This window comes from Prionailurus bengalensis, chromosome C2 (genome assembly GCF_016509475.1).
Source record: "Prionailurus bengalensis isolate Pbe53 chromosome C2, Fcat_Pben_1.1_paternal_pri, whole genome shotgun sequence".
In the NCBI taxonomy this organism is placed as follows: Eukaryota; Metazoa; Chordata; class Mammalia; order Carnivora; family Felidae; genus Prionailurus; species Prionailurus bengalensis.
Genome location: NC_057350.1, coordinates 58,732,324 through 58,754,776, shown reverse-complemented (window position 1 = coordinate 58,754,776; position 22,453 = coordinate 58,732,324). Strand labels below are relative to the sequence as shown.

Below are 22,453 nucleotides of genomic sequence, written 5' to 3'. Positions count from 1 at the left end.
GGGAAAAGGTGAGGATGTAGATTACAGCAGCAAATTCAGAAAAAAGAATACCCCCTAAAATCGGGAGGGTACACGTTAAAATTTCCACTTAATAAAAAAGTTTGAGTCTCTACTGTGTCCTACTCGGGCCCTCCAAGCAGAGGCACTGGCTCTGGGAACATATGTTGTCGCAGACAGTGGCTGACACTGGTTTCAAAGATCTCCCAGAACACTGGTGGTCCACAGGCTGGTCTCTTTCAGTGCTAATGTTTACAATATGGTGATGTTATAAATAAAGCACGTGCTGATGACATGTAATTGAATTCAGACACCAGCTTGGAGCAGTCCCTCAGAAGTAGTGCCATTCTTTACATGAATTCTGGGGAGGAGGGGTATTCCTGTGGCAGCAGATGGGGCCTGAGGGGGAGCTTTTTTTTTTTTTTTTCCCTGAAGGGAACTTTTAGAGGACGAAAAGGGAAACCTGGGGAATTCATTTCAGCCCCAAACTGGAAGCTTAAGAATGGAGAACAATGGATACAAAACCTCCCTCTTTTTCCACTAATCCCAACAAGAAAACATGATGAAGGGTGGGGGGGGGGGAGGGGGCTAATTAGAAGCTTCAGGAAGAACCATTTCCTTCTCTAGCAATATTCTCATTTCAGAACTCCCAAAGCAGCCATTCCCCCTACCCTCTGTTAATCCAAACATCATCGTCACTTAAATCTTCAATCCTCTCAGCTCTCCCTTCCGCAAACATACCCTCCTTTTGCACAAATATTTCCTTCCATCACTAAATCCTCCTCGTCCTTGTCCATCTTGTGCAAAGAAGCCTCACCTCTCTGCTCAGCCCCACACCCACTGGCAAACACCTCCTGCTGGCAAATATCCCCAGATCCTGTCTCCTTCGTAGACGCCTCCCATACAGTTTCTGCAAGCATCCCCAAGTCATGGTCTCAACCTATCCTCATCTCCCACTCACTCATCCCACTTCTTAAACTTTGTTCAACACTTCTTCTTCACTCAAGATTTTATATCCTAGCACAAAGAAGAAAAACACTTCTGTAGGGGGGCATAGTACCCTTCTTGTTCTTTTTGTAAGTAAACATAGCAGCAAATGAATTCCCACTCTTCCCTTGCTCCATGTTTGCCATTTAAAGATCTTCCTAGGGGGCACCGGGGTGGCTCAGTTGGTTTAGCATCCAACTCTTGATTTCAGCTCAGGTCATGATCTTGCAGTTCCTGAGTTCAGTGAGATGGAGCCCGGCATCGGGCTCTGTGCTGCCAGCTCAGAGCCTGCTTGGAATTCTCTGTCTCCCTCTCTGCCCCTCTCCCCTCCTCTCAAAAGAAATAAATAAACTTAATATTTAAAGATCTGCCTCTTTGAACAAAATAATTATTATCCACTAGACACATGTTTGATAGGTTGATAATCTCCAAGGAGGGTATTTTCATCTCTCAGAAAGATCCCAAACAAAAAAAGCAGTTCCACAGGAATACATGTATTTTAATGGCAGAATAAGGAGGCTGTTTTGTCCTTGCAGACTGAACCTATTCACAGGCGGCTGTAAATCTTACTGTGTGCAGACACGCACACACACCCTCACAGACACGCAGAGACAGACGCATGCTGCCCACATGCCCAGGGCAGCCTAAAACGCATGAAGGCTTTTCGTGACTGCCAGAACAGGCTCTCCAGAACCCAAGCAACTTGCGGCATCCTCAGAATTGGCCAGGTGTCAGGGTGGCCCACAGCCGGGCTGGGAAGAAAGGTGAGGACCACTGGAATGGCTGACAGGTCTCAAAGGACACTGATCACACAGTTTCTCTCTAGGTTTGCTTTTGTTTTTGCTTTTGAAGTTTTATTCTATTATATTCTGAAATCACCTAAACAAAGAGGTCAGGGAAACCATTAAAGAAAGAACAAAAGCCTGAAACGGGGCTGCAGGGAGGAAAGAGCACAGCCAGCAGTGGTGAGCCACTGGGGATAATAAGAACATTTAACACAGATGGAAGACGTGAGGACAGAAAGTTAAAAAGAGTTCCAGTTTCTTCCTATCACAATAAAGGAGTCGAACCTCATGCTCCCATTCCCTTCTGTCATCCCTTGCTGTCCTGAAGTCTAAGCTCTGTCCAAAAGAGAACTCCAGATGGTATCCAAAGTTTCCTAAAAGTAATCACCATCAACAGCAATAACCATACTTCAAATGGGGATCTTTATCTCCTATGATCAGAGGCTACCTTTAAATAAGTCTAGAGTGTTTATAGGAATAAAAATCTTAGAGGACTCTTTTTTTAATGTTTATTTTATTTATTTTGAGAGAAAGAGAGAGAGAGAGAAAGCAGGGGAGGGGCAGAGGGAGAATCCCAAGCAGGCTCCACACTGTCAGGGTAGAGTCCAACTCGGGGCTTGAACTCACTAACCATGAGATCATGACCTGAGCCGAAATCGAGAATTGGACACTTAAACAACTGAGCCACCCAAGGCGTCCCTAAAAATCTTTGAGGACTCTTAGTGAAGAGGGTAAAACATCAGTTATGGGCCTTAAAAAAATTTTGTGCTAGTTCCTTGAATAAGACTTGTTTGTATGAACTTTAAAATATTCTTTAGACTCCCCAAGGAATTTGGCAATAGATTTCCTGTGATAGCTCTCTCCAGCCAGTGAGGAAGGCGAGAGGGAGGAGGCAAAGCAGAAACAATCTCAAAACACCTATGGGCCATTCATATTCCCTTCCCACCAACAAAATTCCTGACTTTTACCTAAATCCCAAGATGTGACTTTTCTCAGTTAGACTCACATGTATGTTTACACCATTATTAAGGGAGCTTTAGCAATATTTAAAAAGAGAGACAATAATAATCCAAGAAGCATGTGTATATATATAATATATATACTACATACATTTATAATAAATTAAGTTGAACACGGTGACATGCTAGGAAAGGTCTCAAAGCATGCTGTCTCCAATTATATAAAATAAGAGACACGAAGGAATATACGAAACAGCACCACTGAGATGCTATCACTTACATCTAGAATATGAGAAAGGCTACAGAAAAAAAAAAACAACAACAACAAACCAATGTCTTCAACCAGCATATGGCAAGGGGAAAAAAGGAACAAGACAGAGAGGGAACTGTACTAGATTAAAAGAGACTAAGGAGAGTTTCTGAACATTGACAATAACACAGATGATATTATAAGTACTGCTATTTTTTTCAGGTGTGCTGATGATATAGTTACATTTAAAAAAAAAATCCCTAACTTTTCTGGGGCACCTGGGTGGCTCAGTTGGTTAAGCTTCTGACTCTTGATTTCGGCTCAGGTCCTGATCTCAGGATTTGTGAGTTCAAATCCCTCATCAGGCTCTGCTCGGACAGCGAGGAGCCTGCTTGGGATTCTCTCTGCTCCTCCCCGCCCTTGCCCTCTCAAAATAAACTTAAAAAAAAAATCCTAATCTCTTAGAGTTATATTTTAAGAGTTACATATTTTAGAGTTATATATTTATTTATGAATGAAATAGTACAGTGTTTAAAATTTGGTTTATAACAATCTATATTTTGGGGGAAGAAGTAAGGTTTGCACATGAAACAAAGATTAGCATTACATATGAAAGATACATGAGATTTCACTGTATTATTCTGTTAACTTTTGGGTATGTTTAAAGTTTCTCATAATACAATAGTTAAAAAGTGAGATGTATACATTTTTCAAATCAATATGAATAAAAATACATGAACATATACTGACTTAAAAATTATAGTGGCTCACTTACAAAACGTGATAGGGTCATATCGGTGGCTCCTAGCTTATTTTTTTTTAAGTATGAAATGTTAACCCTCTATCATAGTGAATTAAGCTCCTAAAACCTGAGTCTTTTAAGTATGTGGGAGAAATTTGAAAGAAAAAATGCACTGTTCAGATTGCAAGTGTCAGGCCATTTGTTATATTCGGAATGCTTGCACGATAATGCTAGGTGCAGTAACTAAATTTTACCACTATGTGTGCCCAAAGAAAAACCATCTCTTCAGACAGTTAAAATGTAAAAGTATTCACAAAAACTGCCAACCTTGCTATATAATGAGGAATGTGAACCTCAAAAAACTTAAATACTCACACTTTATAGATCTATGCTAAGAGAGACTGACATGCTTTGTAGATTCTTAAATTAGGTGACTTCCTCTTTGAAAGTGAGAGCGTTAAAGGAAAGTATAGACCCATATTTTTAGGGTTCTTTATAGAATTCTAAAGCAGTTTCTGGTCAACATGAAGATTCCTGAAATTTTCCCAAATAAATCCAATGTTTCCAGAGGTTTCTTACTTCTGATCATTGGAATAATTCATCCCTGGGTTGAGGTGACTCTGACTATAGACCTAGAAGAATCCTCCTATTATATGATCACTACAGTGAAGATAAAGCCAGAAAGGTGGGGGGGGGGGTCACAAAATAGCTACACTGGAGGTCATGACTGTGTGTACACCTTCCTTCAGGTCCACTTCCTGAAGCAGAGGGGTACTCCAGTATCCAATTTCCAACAAGAACAATATTGACCCTAGGATCACAAGGGAATAAAGATGCTCTCTCTTGGCCCTGAAACCACCCCTAGGGACTTGAATTGGAAGCTGAGAGTCTATGGGACCAAACTCTGATCTTTCCACCACCCTGTCCCCCCATTCCAGTGTCTGATCAAAATACACTCTCTTAAGAGTCATTTTGTAATCTTCCGAAGTAACACTCGCCAAAACCCAAAACACTACATTTCCCATTCTCTTACCCAAAACTTACGAACTGAGAATAGTCGGAGCATGTAGGCTCAGGAGAGATGGAACACAAGGGGACCACATCTTCCATAGTTGTGTTTTTCCCTTCAACTCAAAAATTGAGCCGATGGATTTTAAAAATACCATAAAGTAAACAAAACAGTAATGATACCATGCCTTCATTACTTAATGATTGATTACAGGGAATGGGTATTATAAGACATTTAATTTTCCCCTCTCCTGATGCCTACCTTTGGACCATACGTTGCTCAAAAGGATAAGAGAAAGGACTTGAACCAGCAGAGATCTATAATCAACTAACTAAATTAAATTTAATCAATGCAGTTGTTTATAGCTCTGGCCAAAAGACCTAATAAAGGAAATGGTTTCCTTAGGGTGTTATTTTTATTGTAATGGCCAAAATAGTAGAAAGAACACTGGACAGACTGCCAGGAACATGAGTCAGGAGACCCGTCCTAGTCTTGGTTCTGCCAAAATCACCAACAGAAGTTAAAGCGGGAGCAAGTCACTCCTGTCTTCACCTTGTGTTAGCTGAGGTTTCCCACATTTAAAATGGTAAGGGTGAAGTGGGTGTTCTTTCTGCTCCAACTTTCTGGAGCAACAGATAGATACTGGTTAAATAACATAGGAGTGCCAGTTATACAATGCAGGACATGGAAATGACCAAAGGACAGAAACATGTTTTAGTGATAAGGTAGCAGCTACCTAATTGGGAAAAGCTTGCACCGGTGCCGTTGCCCATGACATTCCAAGGGCGTGGTAAATTGTTTCAGCATAACAGAGTGGGACAAAGGCCTGGTCAGAGTTACATTAATGCAATATAATACGGGTATTTGATTCAGCATGATGTATAAGAAATATGTGTTCTGCATTCCCATGGCTTGCAATTTCCTTAATAAATCTTAAGCTGTTTTCGAAAACCTACTTCTGCAATGACGTAAGCAGTGTGGCAGCCAGACATCCTTCCCAGTCTCCTCTGAGTATCTCTTGGCTATGAAGCACTATTCACACTGGGTCTGAACTGGCCAAAAGAATGCAGGAGCAGGCTTTCCTCTGCTTTTTTACCTGCCCTTGTTTTAGCAGTACACTGGTCAAGAAACACACCTAGGAAAAATCTTGTAACCTTTAGCTTTTTGCCATTCCATATGTTAATTCCACAAGCATACTACCATCTGGAGAAGTCACACACAATGTGTAAACCAAATATTCTAAGCTGATCAACACTAATTTCTGCTGAACTCCAGATTTAGCAGCGAGTCTCAGAAAAGGCTGACCCTGCTTGAGGTAACGATATTAAATATTGGCATGCACAAACTTTTCCTTCCCCTTCATTTGCAAAGTAAGAAAAAAGCAGCAGTTTGTGTAATAAATCAACTTTCACACTCTAAAGAAAAAAAAATAGCTCTTGTAAAAAACTCTCCAAAACGTTTCCATGTAACTTTGCTTGCTATTCTAGGACTTACTTATATGTTTCTTTGTACAGCAAGCTTCTCCAAACACTGGCTTTCCCACCAACACCTCAATAAAATGAGTTTTAAACCTGGGTTTCTATTATTGACCACTAGCTGCTATAGATAAAATCTTGCCTTTAAAGCACATAAAGCACAAAGCTTCTTTTCAGCATGTAAGAAACATCCCTAAATATCACGAAAACAACTGAAATTAACCCCTAGAGGATTCAAATCCTGTGTGACAAAGACAAGTTCTTGTCTGTTTATCTTGAAGGGATGAGACACCCTGAGCTACCATTTTTGGTCTTATTCATTTTCAAAAGACAAGATTCACATTACTCAGATGCCAATAAATATTTCCAGCCAACAGTTATTTAAAAAACAAAACAAAACAAAGCCAACTCATGTCTTCTCTCCCATCATCTGAAACAAAAGTAACAACAATAACTACAAGGAAGGTGATCATGGGAAGGCTGCCCCCTTCTTTATTGTAGTACCTGCAGGGCGCAGACCCCTTAAAAAAGTCACCACTTTCAAATCATTTCTAAATATACTACCACATACTTGGCTTTGAGGTGCACCCATTGGCTAGTCATCAAAATGATAAGAACTTACCTCAGCACAGTTCAGAGTTCTGACCTCTCCCAAGAAAGGCATACTAAAACAGTCTCCTCTAACGCCAGAACCTCCCAGACTTGGATTGATTATAACTACCCTGGCAGCAACACTTAGCACACAGACCTAGAATTCCTAATCACAGGCTTAATGGCTACTCATAGAAATGTAAATGTGCGAGTACATGTTTGTAATCGGGCAATATGGGCACAGATTTTTTGATCTTTCAAAACTCATGGAGATAACCCTTTCTATAAACAGAGCCATTCACAAACGCCACGCTTTTTTAAACTCTCCCAGAAAATTAACAATAGCTTTACACTATTGTCATATTCTTCCCCATCACGGAAATGGATGGAATGGTAGAGACTGGGGTATAAGAAAGTAACAGTGGCATAGGAGTTAGATGTGACTTGCAGGCCCCGCACTATCCAGTCAAGTGAGTGCATTGGAGGCAAAGGAGTCAGATAAGAGGATTTCCTTTTATTCTCAGGATTATTTTGTCTTACTCGCCCAAAGGATAGCTAAACTTGAATGGTCTTCAGATTCCTGACCCAAGTTCTTTGCAATCCTACTTATTGTAGACAGCCATTCATCAGCTTATGAATTGCCCCCACAACTGCTCATTTCCTTATATGCCAGGTGGCTTTCCAAACCTCATACTCAGGAGGCCTCTCTCATTTCCCTCCTATCCATTCATGTACTCTACTCTTAAGCCATGAGGCAGGGAGGGATGGAAAATCTCAAATGTTTCTATTTTGTACCTGGATTCAAAAGCAGCATCTGCTAGCCTTGTGGAACCATCTGTTGCCCACTCTGCCATGGGAAGGGTAGTGTAGGCATCAGACGTAGAGTGTCACAGATCACACAATGGAATTATCTCCTTCTTAGGGCTGACACACCCAGGCATATGCTCCACAGTCACCATGGCTAATGTTACTCTTCCCCAAAGGGTTTATTTATTTCCTCATGAAGAATGGTACCTCTAAATGCTCACAAAGGGTCAGTTCCACTAATAAAAAAAAAAATTACAGTTGCTTGAACATCAATTGCCAAACTCCCTAATTCTGGGTTGTACCCAGGACTAAGTCTGCCACAAACTCATGTGTGATCTTATGAGTCACTAATCTCCAGACATCTTTGTTTTTACATCTATAAAATAAGAAGGTGGAACTTGGTGATCTCTGAGGCTCCCCTGTAGTCTAATACTCCCAAATTCTGTGATTTTTAAGTGAACAAAGTTGTCGATGAACACAAGTTCTTTCACATCTTTGGTATATTAAGACTCTTAATGCCAATGGCAAAAGAATCTGGTGCTGACAAAAAGGCTTCTATGACATGGTCTCTTGTGTTCAACAAGAACACAGTTGGTTTCTTGAGGATCCAAGTTAGATTAAGATCCCTAATCTTATTAACAGATGCCCACGAGGTAATACTCTGGTATTTTAGTGTATTATTCTGGAGCAGTATTCTAGATTTTGGGGGCTAGAGAATTCTTTGTGCCTGTTCTGTGCACTGTAGGATATTACATAGTAGCTGAGGCCTCTACCCACCATAGATGTCAGCCCAGTTGGCAGGGGGTGGGCTGTTCTCTACCTCCAGATGGACAACCAAAAATGTCTCCATACGTTAGCCAATATCCCTTGGGGAGCAAAAGCTACCCCCACTTCCAATTTGAGGACCACTGCTATACTGGATATCAGGGCTTTAAAATAATGCACATCACTTAGAAGTATTTTTGTTGTTGTTGTTAGTTTCAAATGGGTGACATTTACACTATTAATAAGTAAAGTACACCAAGACCTAACAGTCAGGTTTATAAAGCACATGTATTCCACTTGGAAGAAGTACAAAGCACAGCCTTTACAAATCGTTCATAGCACGCTTCCCTGCTAAGGGTTGAAAATTAGCACACAAAGTCATAACCTCAGCTGCTCTTTAAAAGTATCCCAAAGGAATCACGTTTTTCACAGTAACTTCCCTAGTACACTTTAGAATCAGTCCTTGCTTAGAGACTTCACGATAGGGCTTTGACGAGAATAAGGAAAACCAATGGTTGGTTTAAGCACTTTGGCTGTTTCTTCCTTCTCTTGTGCAAAGCCAGTAAATAAAAAGTGTTTCTGCAAAGGATGCTAATAAGTTCTGGCTTTGGTCTATATCCTTTAAGATAGGGCTTAGCAAACTCTTAGCTCAATGCCCCAAGTATCTTTTTCCTCCACCACTTTAAACCGGCATCCAAGAGACACCCCCTCCCTACAGTCCTTCAGTCCTCAGCCCAAAGGAACAGCAGTTGCCAGCTGCATGAAAGAGACTGAAGGCTGCAAACTGAAATGATTACTACTCTTAACCAAACATCTCATTTTCCCATTGGTGAGAAAGGCTGAGATTTGCAAACCTCTGGGTCTCAGGAGGTGAAGGCTACACCAGTCAACTAAGAGCAAAAACTCAACTCTCCTTGGTTTTAAAGGAAATGCCAGTTATACACGTTTTGAGAACTTTACAGAGTTTCTAAAGTACATATAATGTTTACATTTCCACATTAAAAATGTAAGGTGAAAAGAAAAAAAAAAAAAAAAAGCTTTTAAAGAACTAAGTCCAGGATATGAAAAGGGAATCTTGAATAGACACAACTGTTACTTTTCAAAGAACTCAGCTCTTTAATCAAACAAATATTTACATAATTGACGGCAACGGTACCAGGGATATAGCCATTCTGTTAAAATACTGGGCAACTCTAAAGGTTTATTTATCCCAAATCCAACTACTCTGTTGCTATCCTACCGGGAAGCAAGAATTCAAGTGCTCTCAGGGCAAAAGTTTAACCCTCTGAAACTGAACTTCATTTAGATCGCTCCCAGCTGAATTCAGACAAAGTCAGAATCTCAGGGACGTATGTCAAACACCTAAATTAGACCGAACGAGGAAGCTCGAAGTTACACTCCAGTACTTGAAAAGAAGTGTCCGCAACTTACACATTTATAGAATGAAGGGAAATATGGCTGACAAATACTTCTCCTAAAAGGAATCCACATTCGTACGCTGCTTCTTCTAGTTCCACTCCCAGCCGCGCTTGGCAGTGATGAGCTGTGCATTCTAGAACTCGTGAGAGCTACTTCAGAGCTGCCGGAGGAAGACTTCCAGGGATGAGGGCAGGGCCTGCCCAGAGTATTTCCAGCCCCAGGCCAGTCTACTAATTTAAAAGGCTGCGGGCACAGTTCCCTCTTCCACATAAGAAAGGTAGATGGGCAGGCTCTGGAAGCAGGTTGGACTTCCGAAGCTCTTTCAAACAGAACACCTCCACCCTGGAAGGGACAGCCTGTCAGCCTTTTAATTGCCTGGCGGTGGCGGGAGTTAGCCAGCTCCTGGACACTTTAAAGTGATGACTGCTGGAGCTAAGTTATTGAATGCACCAGCAAACATTTCAGCCGCGCCTCCGCCCTGCCCGACGCGGGTGAAACAGGGGTTCAGGACATTCCCCAATGCTTCCTCCAGCCGCTGTCTCCAGGGCTGCGGAGACCGCCAGACCACAAACTTTTGGAGATCGGAATCTGAGGTTCTGCACGGTTCAAACTTGCGAGACCCACTTTTGAAACAGTGGAATCAGAAGCGCAGCCAGTCAGATATTTGGGGGCGGAGGGGAGTCTTTTTCTGAATCCCGCGCCCCACACCATCCTTCAGCAGACCTTCTCTTTCCTCCGCCCATCGCGACAAAGCAGCTCTCCACCGAAGATCCCCATACCTCTCCCCTTGGTCATTCCAGAGTTCTGGGCAAAAGTTGCCTCCGGTGCCCCCCCCCCCCCAAATCCCGCCCGTTCCCTGCAATCACTCAGTGAGAGTCTCCCCTACGCCGACACTCTCCTGCAGGGTCCAGCCATCCACCGGGGTCCAGGGCCCCCCAAACTGCGCGGCCAGGGTTCCGCTAACCCCAGCCCGGGCTTTTGTCCCTACAGCCTGCAAGAGAAGCAAAGCAACTCCGCGTCCCCGGCTCCCACTCACCGTCTCATCTTTCCTCGAGCCGCGGCTCTCCACCGGCCCCGCCGCCCTCTCGCCTGGCCCCGGCCCCCGCCCTCCCTCCGGCCCCGGCCCCCCAGGCCGGGCCCCGCAGCAGCTCCAGCCGCCGCCGTCCGGCCACTCCGGGCTAGCGGTGCGCAGTCAGCGCGCCCCTCCTCGGCCCCGGCGGCCACTGCCTCCTCTCCGCCCCCAGCCCTCCGCCGCGCAACCGGCGGCGACCAACTCGGCGCGGGGGAGGCAGCGCCCCCCAGGGGCGCGGCCCGGACACCGGGAGCCGGCGCCGCCCCCTCCTGCCCGCCGGCCGCCACCCCCCCCTCCTCACCTGGCGCTGCGGCGCGACGGGGTCCCGGCGGCCAGGGCGGGAAGGCGCGCTCGGTGAGCCACGCCACGCCGTGCGCTCCCCCTCGGGCCGCGGTGGTGGGCTCCGCGCGCCGCGCTCCCGGGCCCCGGCCCCTTCGCAGCCACCACGGCGGGCACCCTGGGACTCGAGGCGGTAAGGCGGTGAGCCGCCCAGCTCGCGGGCGGTGTGCAGTCGGGCTTTTCACGGCTGCTGGAGGAGCCTGGCTGCTCGCCCCGGCTCCCGGCCCCAGTTCTCAAAGCCGCCTCTAGTGCCTTTACAGTCCCGCGCTAGAGACGTTTGTGGCAGGCTTTTTCTTTTCTTTCTTTTCTTTTCTTTCTTTCTTTCTTTTTTTTTTTTTTTTACGAGCTGGAAGAAGGGCGGGAGGGTACACGTCCTCGGGTGATGATTTCCTCGCCCGACGTGAAGTTTCAACTGGGAAACTCCAGGTGACCACACCTCACCTGCTCCCGACAGTTCGCCCGCGGGCAGGTACCTGATGCGTCAGAAGAGCAGCTTTGGGAGCTCCTTGGGAAATGGCCTCAGCTAAGGGCTGATGATTGGAACTAATTCTGATTTCCTTTCGGTAATTTCTTTTGAAAGTTTCTGTTTTCCAACTTTTTTTTTTTTTCTCAGTTGCTGCAACCAATGAGAACAATGCTGGTGGTGAATGGCCTCCATCGAGTGCCTCGGACGAAGGCACCGAAATGGACCCAGGGCAATCCGCGGTCCATCTGGGCACGCTGTAATGTGAGCCTCTGCCAAGTCGGGAGCCCTTCTCTGGGGTTACAAAGATAAAGGCCGCCGGCCCTCGAGGAACCCACAGAAGCAAGGAAGAGAGCACCATGAAATGCAAGCTATTTAACTTATGCTCTGTATGGTTTGGGGGGAGTTGTTTTAGCTCCTAGTAACAGTTTCTTGGTCTACAGTGTAGTAATAATGATACTGATGCTGGAAGTCGGTTAATAAGGTTTTGCATAATGTAGGCAAAGTACCTGACACCATGAGTGGCCCTAGTAGTCACCCAACAAATGGCTTATTTAATGCACTTTTCATTTGTGCAAGAAAAAGCCTGATTTCTAATTTCAGGGAGAGACTCATCTATGAACTGCTTGGTGTTTTATAGAACTACCCCACCCCCACCTGGTCCTGGCTCTTTGCCCCACAGAAACATACAGAGGCCAATCCAAAGGTTAAGTGCTCCTGCAGTCCTCTCTTCTCCTACCTCATTAATTTTCTCCCTTTATTGGATCATCTCCATCTACATAAAATCATGCTACTTCTCCCATCTTAAAAACAAAAAAACTCTTGAATCCCCTTCCCCCACCAGCCACTTGCCCCTCTTCTGCTCTGCTATAGCAAAATGCCTGTAAAGAATTTTAACAAGGGGCACCTGGGCGGTTCAATGGCTCACACATCTGACCTCCACTCAGGTCTCATGGTTCATGAGTTCAAGCCCCACATCAGGCTTTGTACTGATAGCCTGCTAGGGATTCTTTCTCCCTCTCTCTGCCCCTACCCAGCTTGCACTCTCTCAAAATAAACAAATAAACTTCAAAAACAAAACAAAGAATTGTTAACAAAAGCCGCCTCCATGTGCTGTCCTCCCATTTACTCCAGTCAGGCTTTTGCTTTGACCACGTCCCTCAAATTCTTCTTACCGAGATCAAACTCTCAAATCAAAAGGTGTTTCAGTCTTTACCTCACTTGGACAGTCAGCAGCAATTAACAGTTGATCACTTTCTCCTCCTGGAAACGGTTTTGACTTCCACACCACCATGTTTTCATGGCTTTATTCCTAACCTTTGCCCGTCCCTTCTTTTCTCCCAGCCGCTGAGCTGTGGAGTGCCCAGGGTTCAGACTTTGGATCTCTTGTCTATCCACACTCTCTCCCATGGTGATCTCATCCTGTTTCATGGCACTAAATACCACCTATGTGGTAACGACTCCCAAATCTCACCTCCAGCCGGGCGTTCTCCCCTGAACTGCAGGCTTCAGGCAGTTGCTCACTTGGATGCCTATAGGGCTTCTCCCACTGAACATTTCCAACGCTGACATCCTGAGAATCCTCCCTCTGTCCCCCACCCAACCTGTCCAAACTCAAGTCTCACTCCTATCAGGCCTAAAACCTTGGTCTCATCTTTGATTTTCTATTTCTCTTGCATTTCCAATCCAATCCGTCAGGAAATCCTTTTAGCTTTACTTCAAAAGAAGTCCGAGAATTCAACTGCTTAGCACCACCACTGTTCTTACCACCCAGGTCTAACCTACCATCATGTCTTCACTTTGATTGCCCTAACCCTGTTTCAATTTTTGCCCCCCTCTGGGCTCTTCTCAACACAGCAGCCAGAGCAATCCCTTTCAACAGGAAGCTCATATCCCTCTTCTGCTCAAAACCCTGCGATGAACCCCATCTCAATCAGAACAAAAGCAAATGTCCATACAATAGCCCGGAAGGACAATACATGATCTGCCTTTCTCTAGCCTCAGCTCCTACTTCTCTCACTTCACTTACTTAGCTCCTGCCACAGTGGCCTCCTCGGTATTCCTGGACTAGATCCCTGGACAGGTATGCTTCCATCTCAGGGCTTTTATGCTAGCTGGCCTCTCTGTCTGGACTTGTCCTCTCCCCAGCTGTTTTGCTTCCTCACTTCCTTCAAGACCCTGATCAATTGTCACCATGTTCCTCAGGCCGACCCTCAGTATTTAAAATTAAAAATGCATTCTTCATACAGTAAGCTTTCTTTAGTGTTTTATTGACAGAATTTTTTACCTTCTATAATATTATAAAATGTCCTTTAAAAGTTGTATTTCTTTTTTTTTTTTAATTTTTTTTCAACATTTATTTATTTTTGGGACAGAGAGAGACAGAGCATGAACGGGGGAGGGGCAGAGAGAGAAGGAGACACAGAATCGGAAACAGGCTCCAGGCTCTGAGCCATCAGCCCAGAGCCCGACGCGGGGCTCGAACTCACGGACCGCGAGATCGTGACCTGGCTGAAGTCGGACGCTTAACCGACTGCACCACCCAGGCGCCCCTAAAAGTTGTATTTCTTGTCTAACTCTCCTCACTAGAATAGGAGTTCTGGGCAGGCAGGGATTTTTGTCTGTTCTCTCCAGTGATAGATCCCCGATGCCCCTAGAATGATGGCTGGCATTTAGTATGCATGGTAGCTTTGGGCCAGAGCACATATTTCCTTGCCCAGAATGATGCCAGTTGACCAGATAGACATTTTCAAGATGGTTGTGCTCCCCCAAAGGGTCTGAGGAGTATGTTTACCAACACATACATGAGAGGGGCTCAAAGAGTATTTATTCACTGTGACTTTTTTTTCTAATATTTTATTTTATTATTTTAAAATTTTATTCTATTTTTATTTATTTATTTATTTATTTATTTATTTATTTATTTACTTTTTCAACGTTTATTTATTTTTGGGACAGAGAGAGACAGAGCATGAACGGGGGAGGGGCAGAGAGAGAGGGAGACACAGAATCGGAAACAGGCTCCAGGCTCCCAGCCATCAACCCAGAGCCTGACGCGGGGCTCGAACTCACGGACCGTGAGATCGTGACCTGGCTGAAGTCGGACGCTTAACCAACTGCGCCACCCAGGCGCCCCACTATTTTTATTTTTTTATATTAAATATAATTTACTGTCAAATTGGTTTCCGTACAACACCCAGGGCTCATCCCAACAGGTGACTTTTTAAAGTGACTAAAGCCAGTGGTACGTCTCACTCCTGCTTGCGTTCGTGTGGTTTTCAATAGCTTTCATTATTCCACGGGCACCTGAGATGAAGCGGTCCCCCGAAAGGTGCAATGCTTAAACTAAATGTGAAATGCAGACCCCAAGCATCTTAAAATGTGGAGAAGACACTCAATGTAATACCAGCTATTATGTGATAATTCTTATTATCAGAATGTCTGTGTTGGTGGACATACTCTACCATAATTAATGACCACAATTAAGTTGACAGCATTCATATCTGAGAGAAGGTAGCTAACATTCATTCAGAGCAACGGTTACTGTCTATACCAAGCACTCTTCCAAATATATTAAGAGTATTAATGAGTTGAATCCTATAACAACCCTCCAAGGTAAGTGCTATTACTCCCATTTTAAAACCGAAAAAAAAAAAAAAAAATGAGGCACAGAAGAGTTAATGGTCACTCAGTTAATAAGCTGGTAGAATCAGAATTTTAACACGGGCCAGATGGTTCTAGACTATGCTCTTAAATACTCTGCTCTACCTCTTTAAGTAGGAATGATGTATCAGGGGAAATTTCTGTATAAAGATTGATTTGTAAATCACAAAGCAAAAAACTTGATCCTCATTGGCCCCCTCTCACTGCCTTGTTTTATTTGTTGCCATCTCTCTTTTACTGTAGCCAACCTCCTTCAAGGCTAGAGGGATCATTTGATTCATATTTGTGTCAACGATACTCTAAGACACATACATGGGAGGGGCTCAAAGAGTATTTATTCACTGTGGCTTTTTTTTTCTAATATTTTATTTTATTATTTTAAAATTTTTATCCTATTTTTATTTTTTTATATTAAATATAGTTTACTGTCAAATTGGTTTCCGTACAACACCCAGGGCTCATCCCAACAGGTGACTTTTTAAAGTGACTAAAGCCAGTGGTACGTCTCACTCCTGCTTGCGTTCGTGTGGTTTTCAATAGCTTTCATTATTCCACGGGTGCCTGAGATGAAACGGTCCCCCGAAAGGTGCAAAGCTTAAACTAAATGTGAAATGCAGACCCCAAGCATCTTAAAATGTGGAGAAGACACTCAAAATGTAACACCAGCTATTATGTAATAATTCTTATTATCAGAATTTATTTTAATTACGATATTTTTAAAAATAGAAAAAAAAATGAGCTCTTTCCTTCTACTTTTTCCATTTCCTGGGTTCTTTACAATGAAGTCCCCTAAGTAATCCCAGACCAGAGCCACACCTCACTCTATCTGCCCTTCTCTATTGTCCAGTAGGATTTGGTGTTGTAAACAATCGAACTTCCTTCCCTGTCCCCCTCTCTAGGATCTGGAGTGGTTGCAATACCTGATTTTACTTTGCTGTTTCCTCCCCTGAAGTAGGAAGCGGAGAAATGTTGCACAAAGTGATATTGTAAATTACTTATGAGTTATTGCATTTGGAATTAATTTTGCTATTGTGCCCTCTCATCAGCAAACACCAGTTGGACCTGATTAACTCATGTCCTGAACCTGAACATCTCTTCCTCTCTCTGCAGTGATAGCCTAACACATCTTTGTAGCTAGTAACTTGGGCCATTCTCAACCCCAGTCCAACTTGTGGAACAGCTACTTGTACTGATGTTCTCTTTGATATTAATCCTATATAAAGAATCAAGTTGTTTTTTTTAATTTTTTACGTTTATTTCTACTTTTGAGAGAGTGAGAGAGACAGAGCATGAGTGGGGGAGAGGCAGAGAGAGAAGAAGATAGAATCCAAAGCAGGCTCCAGGCTCTGAACTGTCAACACAGAGCACTTACACGGGACTCCAACCCCCAAGCTGCAAGATCATGACCTGAGCCGAAGTCAGAAGCTTAAACGGCTGAGCCACCTAGGTGCCCCAAGCCTGTATAAAGAATCGAGAATTTTTTATTTGCAGAGTGCAATGGAAAGATCACTGGTCGTGGAATCAGACAGCCCTCGGTTTAAACCCTGACTCAGCCCCATTTGAATGTGTTACTTACTTTCATTGAGAAACAAGCTTCTTTTCTGAAAAATGAGACTGATAATACCTGACTCGTATTTTAATGAATGAATGTGATAAGGCACCATGCTTTCCACAGGAGATAGGTAGCACCCAGGGAACACACGAAAGTGTAGGGTTTTTTTTCCTTTTTTAAAAAATAAAAATGGTATATATTTAAGGCAACATGATGATTTCATGGACATACAAATAGTAAAAGGTTTACTAAGTCTAACATATCTTCTCACATAGTTACCTTATTTGTGTGGGTGGTAAGGACACCTGAAATCTACCCTCTTATCAATTTTCCAGTATTCAATACAATATTATTAACTATAGTCATCATGTACATTAGATCTCTAGACTTATTTATACTTTTAACTTCAACTCTATACTCTTTGACCAGCATCTCCCCACTTTCCCCACCCATTTTCCCCATCTCTCTGCCCCCAGTTATCACCTTTCTGCTCTCTGCTTCTATGTAATCGACCCTTAGATTCCACATATAAGTGAGATCATGCAGTTCTTTTCTTTCCATGTCTGACATACTTAAAGTCCTCACTGAAAGAGTCGTTTCCAACCACACTTGTCTTCTCTTGTGGAACTGTTGTCAATGACATCAACCATTTTGTTTGGATTATCCTATGTTGAGTTCCACGTCAGAAACTCATTTTAGAATTTAGTACTAAAATAAAGTTTCTCTTTCTTAAAAAATCGATGTTCCTTCATTTCTTACAAAAGGTATTTTGTCTACTTTCACAGTGGATTTGCCATTGTTGTTAAGGAGAACTGTGTAAACCCATGTTTCCCTTTGTATCCTGGTTGCCAGGAAGCTCAAAGTCATTAAATGATTGTACTATGGAAATAAAGATTTTGCTTCCTACCATTTTTTTTTAAACATCTTTAATGTGTTTTTTATTTCAACAACCTTATTGGATATTTGGATTTTACTCTGTGTTCTCAAATGTATATTTAAACATATGAAGTATACAAAATACCTTAGCTCTTCAAATTAACACCATAATATTAACCAAAGTTAAAGTGGACATTTTCCCCCCTGTACAGCTTTATGTTTGAACTATTAAGATTGTTTCTCTAATTATGAGAATAATCTAAATACATTTGAAACATCTGATTAATTTCTGCATCAAATGTTATCTTTCTCCCCTGCCCCCAACCTTTTCTGTGAGTTTGTATTGGAATCAGGTAGGAAAAGGACACTGTGTGTGTGTGTGTGTGTGTGTGTGTGTGTGTGTGTGTGTGCGCGCGCGCGCGCGCGCGCGCGCGCAAACTTTAATCAACCTATCCCAGCAGTGTTTATCAGGCCCATTTTTCTTTTCTAATCACTTGAAGAGCCTGAATTGATTTACTTTTCCAGTATAGCAGACTTAAAACAAGGAGTTTTCTTTGTAGCTTATCTGCTCATCACAGAAAAAAGCAATACTCTGTGAGCACCACTCCTCAATACCACAGGAAACTCAGCTTCTCTGTCTCTCCTCTTCATTTTTTATTTCATCTGACTTTCATCTCTCTCCAGTTATCCCATTCCTTGATTTCAAACTCTCTGATGCTATGCTATGCTATAATACAATTCTATGGAGCCACGTTAGACAGGGATAAGTGTTTGAATTGATGTGTCAGATATATACAGACCTCACTGTTCTAGAGACTTCTGACAACTCAAAGCAGGAGCCAGGATTCAGAACATGAGGAATGCTAAACACAAAGGCAAATTTATTAAGCATCTACTCTGTTCCACACAATGTGCCCAGAGGAGTGGAAGATGGAGACAAAACAAGACATCTGTTATGTGTCTCTATATAAGGAATTTACTGCCTAGCATATAACTGTAACGTGGTAATGTACTATAAAACATACTGTAAAAAAGTAAAGCAAATAAGTTCAGAGAAGGGGATATCTCTGCCCAATGAATCTATCAAGAAAGCTACTTGTATGTAAACTTCCTAGGGAAAAAAGGGACCTTTTAGACAGAAGAGAGAGCATTAAGAAAGCAAGGAGACAGTAAAGCCAAGGCTGATTAGGGAAGTGGTGAGTAACACTGGCTGCCTGAGCCCATGGGACATGGATGGAGGCATGAGAGATAAGACGGGGGTGTTGGGGCCAGATTTGGGGAGGGGAAGAATAGGTCTTTGAATTTTAGATTTCATGTCGAATGCCGTTTTAATTAGGTCATTTCCTTGCTCTAAACTTGCACTGGCTCCTTCTCACCGGACAAATACAGGAAGAGCCGGTGGCTGTGTAGGAAGTAGAAACTGATTATATGGGGCTAGGATGAAAGAGAGAGATGAGCTCCAGCCACAGGGTTTAAAGACTCCAATAAAGCAATAGGATTCTGTTTCCTAATATGTTAAACAAAGCTGTCAATCCAAGTCAAGGCTGCTCAGTTGACTAATCATTAAGGGCCCACTTAAAACACTGACCCCCTCTGCCCACTCCTAACTGCCTTTCTTTTTTTCATGTTATGATGATCCCATAGTTACAGATCTTAAGATTCTCATACAAAATAAGCACGAAACAGGTACCTGTTAGCTTTTGGGCCAAGTGTTGGACTGGAAATTCCAATGAACTGGTTGTGTCACCAGGGGCTTGGGGCCACTTACTTTTTATAATGTTTCACATTATGGGGATAATTGCATTGTTTCTCTTGGGGGAGTTGTTAAGACAGCTAATAAAAACATTTATGTATAGAACCCAGCTCTGATTAGAGATTTAGTGTCAGTATTCAGTAAGTTATAAATGGTTGTTTGAAGCTCTTATTTCTGAGATACAGACGGTGATGGTTATAGCTAGCACAGTTCTTTTAGACTCATTTGAGTTTCTGGCTATTGTCAAGAACCAAGTTTTTATGAGTTACAATTATGCCAAAAGAAGATGATCGAAATTTATTTACTGTTTCTCAAACAGGAACAAAAAGAAACTCTATTTAAAAGGTCCTTCTCTTATTGTTCATTTCAAGAGGCTGATTCTTGACGTACTGGTATTGTATTTATAAGACTGACATAGGAAACTCCAGTATGTAAACATGGGTGGATGAATGTACTATACCTTTAATATTAATATTAAAGTTAGCTCTGTAAAAGGCTTATCAACCCAACAAAGTACAAGAGAAAAGTTACATACATTGAGATGAATTTGCTAGTCAAGAAGGCAAATATGGATACATTTAAAGGGGGGCATTTTTCTCCTCCTATCCCCTGCTCTCCTCTTCAACAAAAGCCCAGATAAAGTCTGAGGATCTCCAACAGCAGGAGTGCTGGTGGGGAGAAATCACCTAAGCGCTCTCGATTCCTCTCGTCTGTTAACATCAATAGGCAATGTAATTAAGACAAGCCCTAATGTGGTTTATTGTTTTCCTATTGCACACGCTAGTTTTGTCTCTCATCCCATCTGGCTCCTGAAGTTCATCAAAGTGACTATCCAGGTGGAAAATTCCTTACACAGTCAATTTTGAAGGAGCCATATGGATGGAGAGCAACATTACCGCTAATAAATAACTCACTGATAATTAGTTCTCAAAAGGAAGTTTCATCTCTCATGGGCTATTAGCATTTCATGTTAAATTCTCTAGGACTTCGTAAATAGTTGAATGCTTTGCTCTTGCTGGAAATATCAACTCCTTGTTTTCCATTCTAACTGTCACAATCCTTAGAACAAGGAAGAGGAGGGTTGAGGGGTGCACAGGAAGGAAGGTGGTCATCACATACTGTACAGGGAGTCCCTTGGGCACAGCAGACCCAGCATGCCCAAATCATCCTGTCCTTATCCCGTGTGCATCCCTCAACCCTCCTTCTTTGTTAGAGTCTATAATTAAATAAAAGTCACCCCCTTAATTCAGTTATCTAATCCTGCCAGTCTGGAAAACTTTTTCAGTCTCCCGTGTTCACCAACCCCTATTACCAATCCATTGCCAAACCGTACCATTTTTACCTCTTAAATATCTTAAATAGTACTCTTTTCTCCATCCCCTTTGCCTTCATTGATCACCTGGTATTCTTAACTTCACTCCCAGAGAAGGCCAGGAGCAAGCCCAGGGCCCAGGGGAGATAGAGTTTCATTGGACTTGGAGCTAGAGGGACAATGGGTGTGTGGCTGGCAAGCCTCGCCCAAGGCAATGGAAGATGGAAGAGTCTAAAGGGACAGCTAAGATCCACATTCTGGGGAGAGAGTCAGGAAGTATCAAATCTAAGACCCTGTGTGTTTGAGTGGGAGAAGGGATGGGGTTACATGGCAGTTGCTGAGTGATTACTCTGCGTTTGAAGTTGGCACTTATGGGCAGGAATGTGATGGTCTAGTGGAACAGGAGTAGACAGACATCGGAACTGTAAGCTTCTAAACCAAGGCTCTTGTCTCAATAGTACTAACTAAAATTCATAATTATTTAATTTTCCTTTTCTTTTCTCATCTCCCCACTAAAATCTAAGCTTTGAAGTCAAGGACCCTCTATGTGTGTCACCATCATATGCCCAGTGCCTCCCACAGTACTTCAGGCATGATCAACACTGTCAAATATTTGATGAGGGGTCCCTGGGTGGCTCAATCAGTTGAGCTCCCGACTTCAGCTCAGGTTATGCTCCATAGTTTTGGTTTGGGAGTTGGAGCGCCACATCTGGCTTGCTGCTGTCAGTCCGCTTCGGATCCTCTATCCCCCGTTTACGCCCACTCTCAAAAATAAACATTTTTTTAAAAAGCAAAAAATGAAATATTTGTTGAATAACTATATGAATTGGTCTTGAATACTGAAAATCTAATCTTATCACTTCAATGCTTAAGAATTCTTCAGTGACTCCATCAAGCGTTTAGGGTAAAATAAACCCAGAGTCTTCAGCTTAGCTTTAAACAAATAAAAAATAAGCCATTTGGTTAGTTCAGGTTATTTTCCCACCTAGTAGCTTAACATTTCCTCCCTCTTCTCCCTGTAGGAAGGGGCAGTTTTGATCATAATACACTACTTGTGGCTTTTCGCATGTGTCATATTCATTCACTTCTTTCTTAATAAGCAGGGACAGTTCAGGAAACACGCTCTCCAAAAAGCTTTTCCCAACTTTATCTCTGGCCTTGGTAAAGTAAGAAGGCAGTGATGGTTAATTTTGTGCCAACTTAGCTAAGCTATGGTGGCCAGTTGTTTGGTCAAGTGCCATTCTAATGTCGCTATGAAAATTTTTTTCGTTAGATATGATTAACGTTAAAAAAAAATTTTTTTAAGTAGGCTTCATGTCCAGCATGGAGCCCAACACGAAGCTTGAACACAGAAGTCTGAGATTAAGACCCGAGCTGTGATGGAGAATTGGGTGCTTAACCAACTGAGCCACCCAGGCTCCCACAGATATGATTAACATTTAAGTCGGTAGACTGAATAAAGCAAATTGCCCTCCCTAACATGATCAGGCCTCATCCAACAGTGGAGAACTTAAAGGGAAAGACTGAGGTTTCCCAAAGAAGAAGGAAATCTCCTGAAGACTGCAACACAGAAACGCTGCCTGAATTTCCAGCTCATGACCAGCCCTCAGACTGGTCATGCTCCACAGCCCTCAGAC

At 42.9% G+C, this 22,453-nt stretch overlaps 1 protein-coding gene across 20 annotated transcripts in view; it reads right to left on the bottom strand.

The window, feature by feature from the left end:
- Positions 1-22,453, bottom strand: part of PHLDB2 (pleckstrin homology like domain family B member 2) — a 234,842-nt gene that overhangs the window by 99,273 nt on the left and 113,116 nt on the right. For 6 of the 20 annotated variants that reach the window (XM_043594105.1, XM_043594118.1, XM_043594121.1 and 3 more), the window contains exon 1: positions 9,799-10,535. The exons of 1 other annotated variant lie outside the window; for it this stretch is intronic. In XM_043594105.1, coding sequence (XP_043450040.1) covers positions 9,799-9,802 — 4 coding nt within the window. In that variant the 5' untranslated portion in view covers positions 9,803-10,535. Of the gene's footprint in view, positions 1-9,798; positions 10,569-10,822; positions 10,931-11,159; positions 13,473-22,453 lie in introns of those variants that run through there. 13 more of the 20 variants (XM_043594113.1, XM_043594129.1, XM_043594132.1 and 10 more) reach the window with 6 other exon arrangements.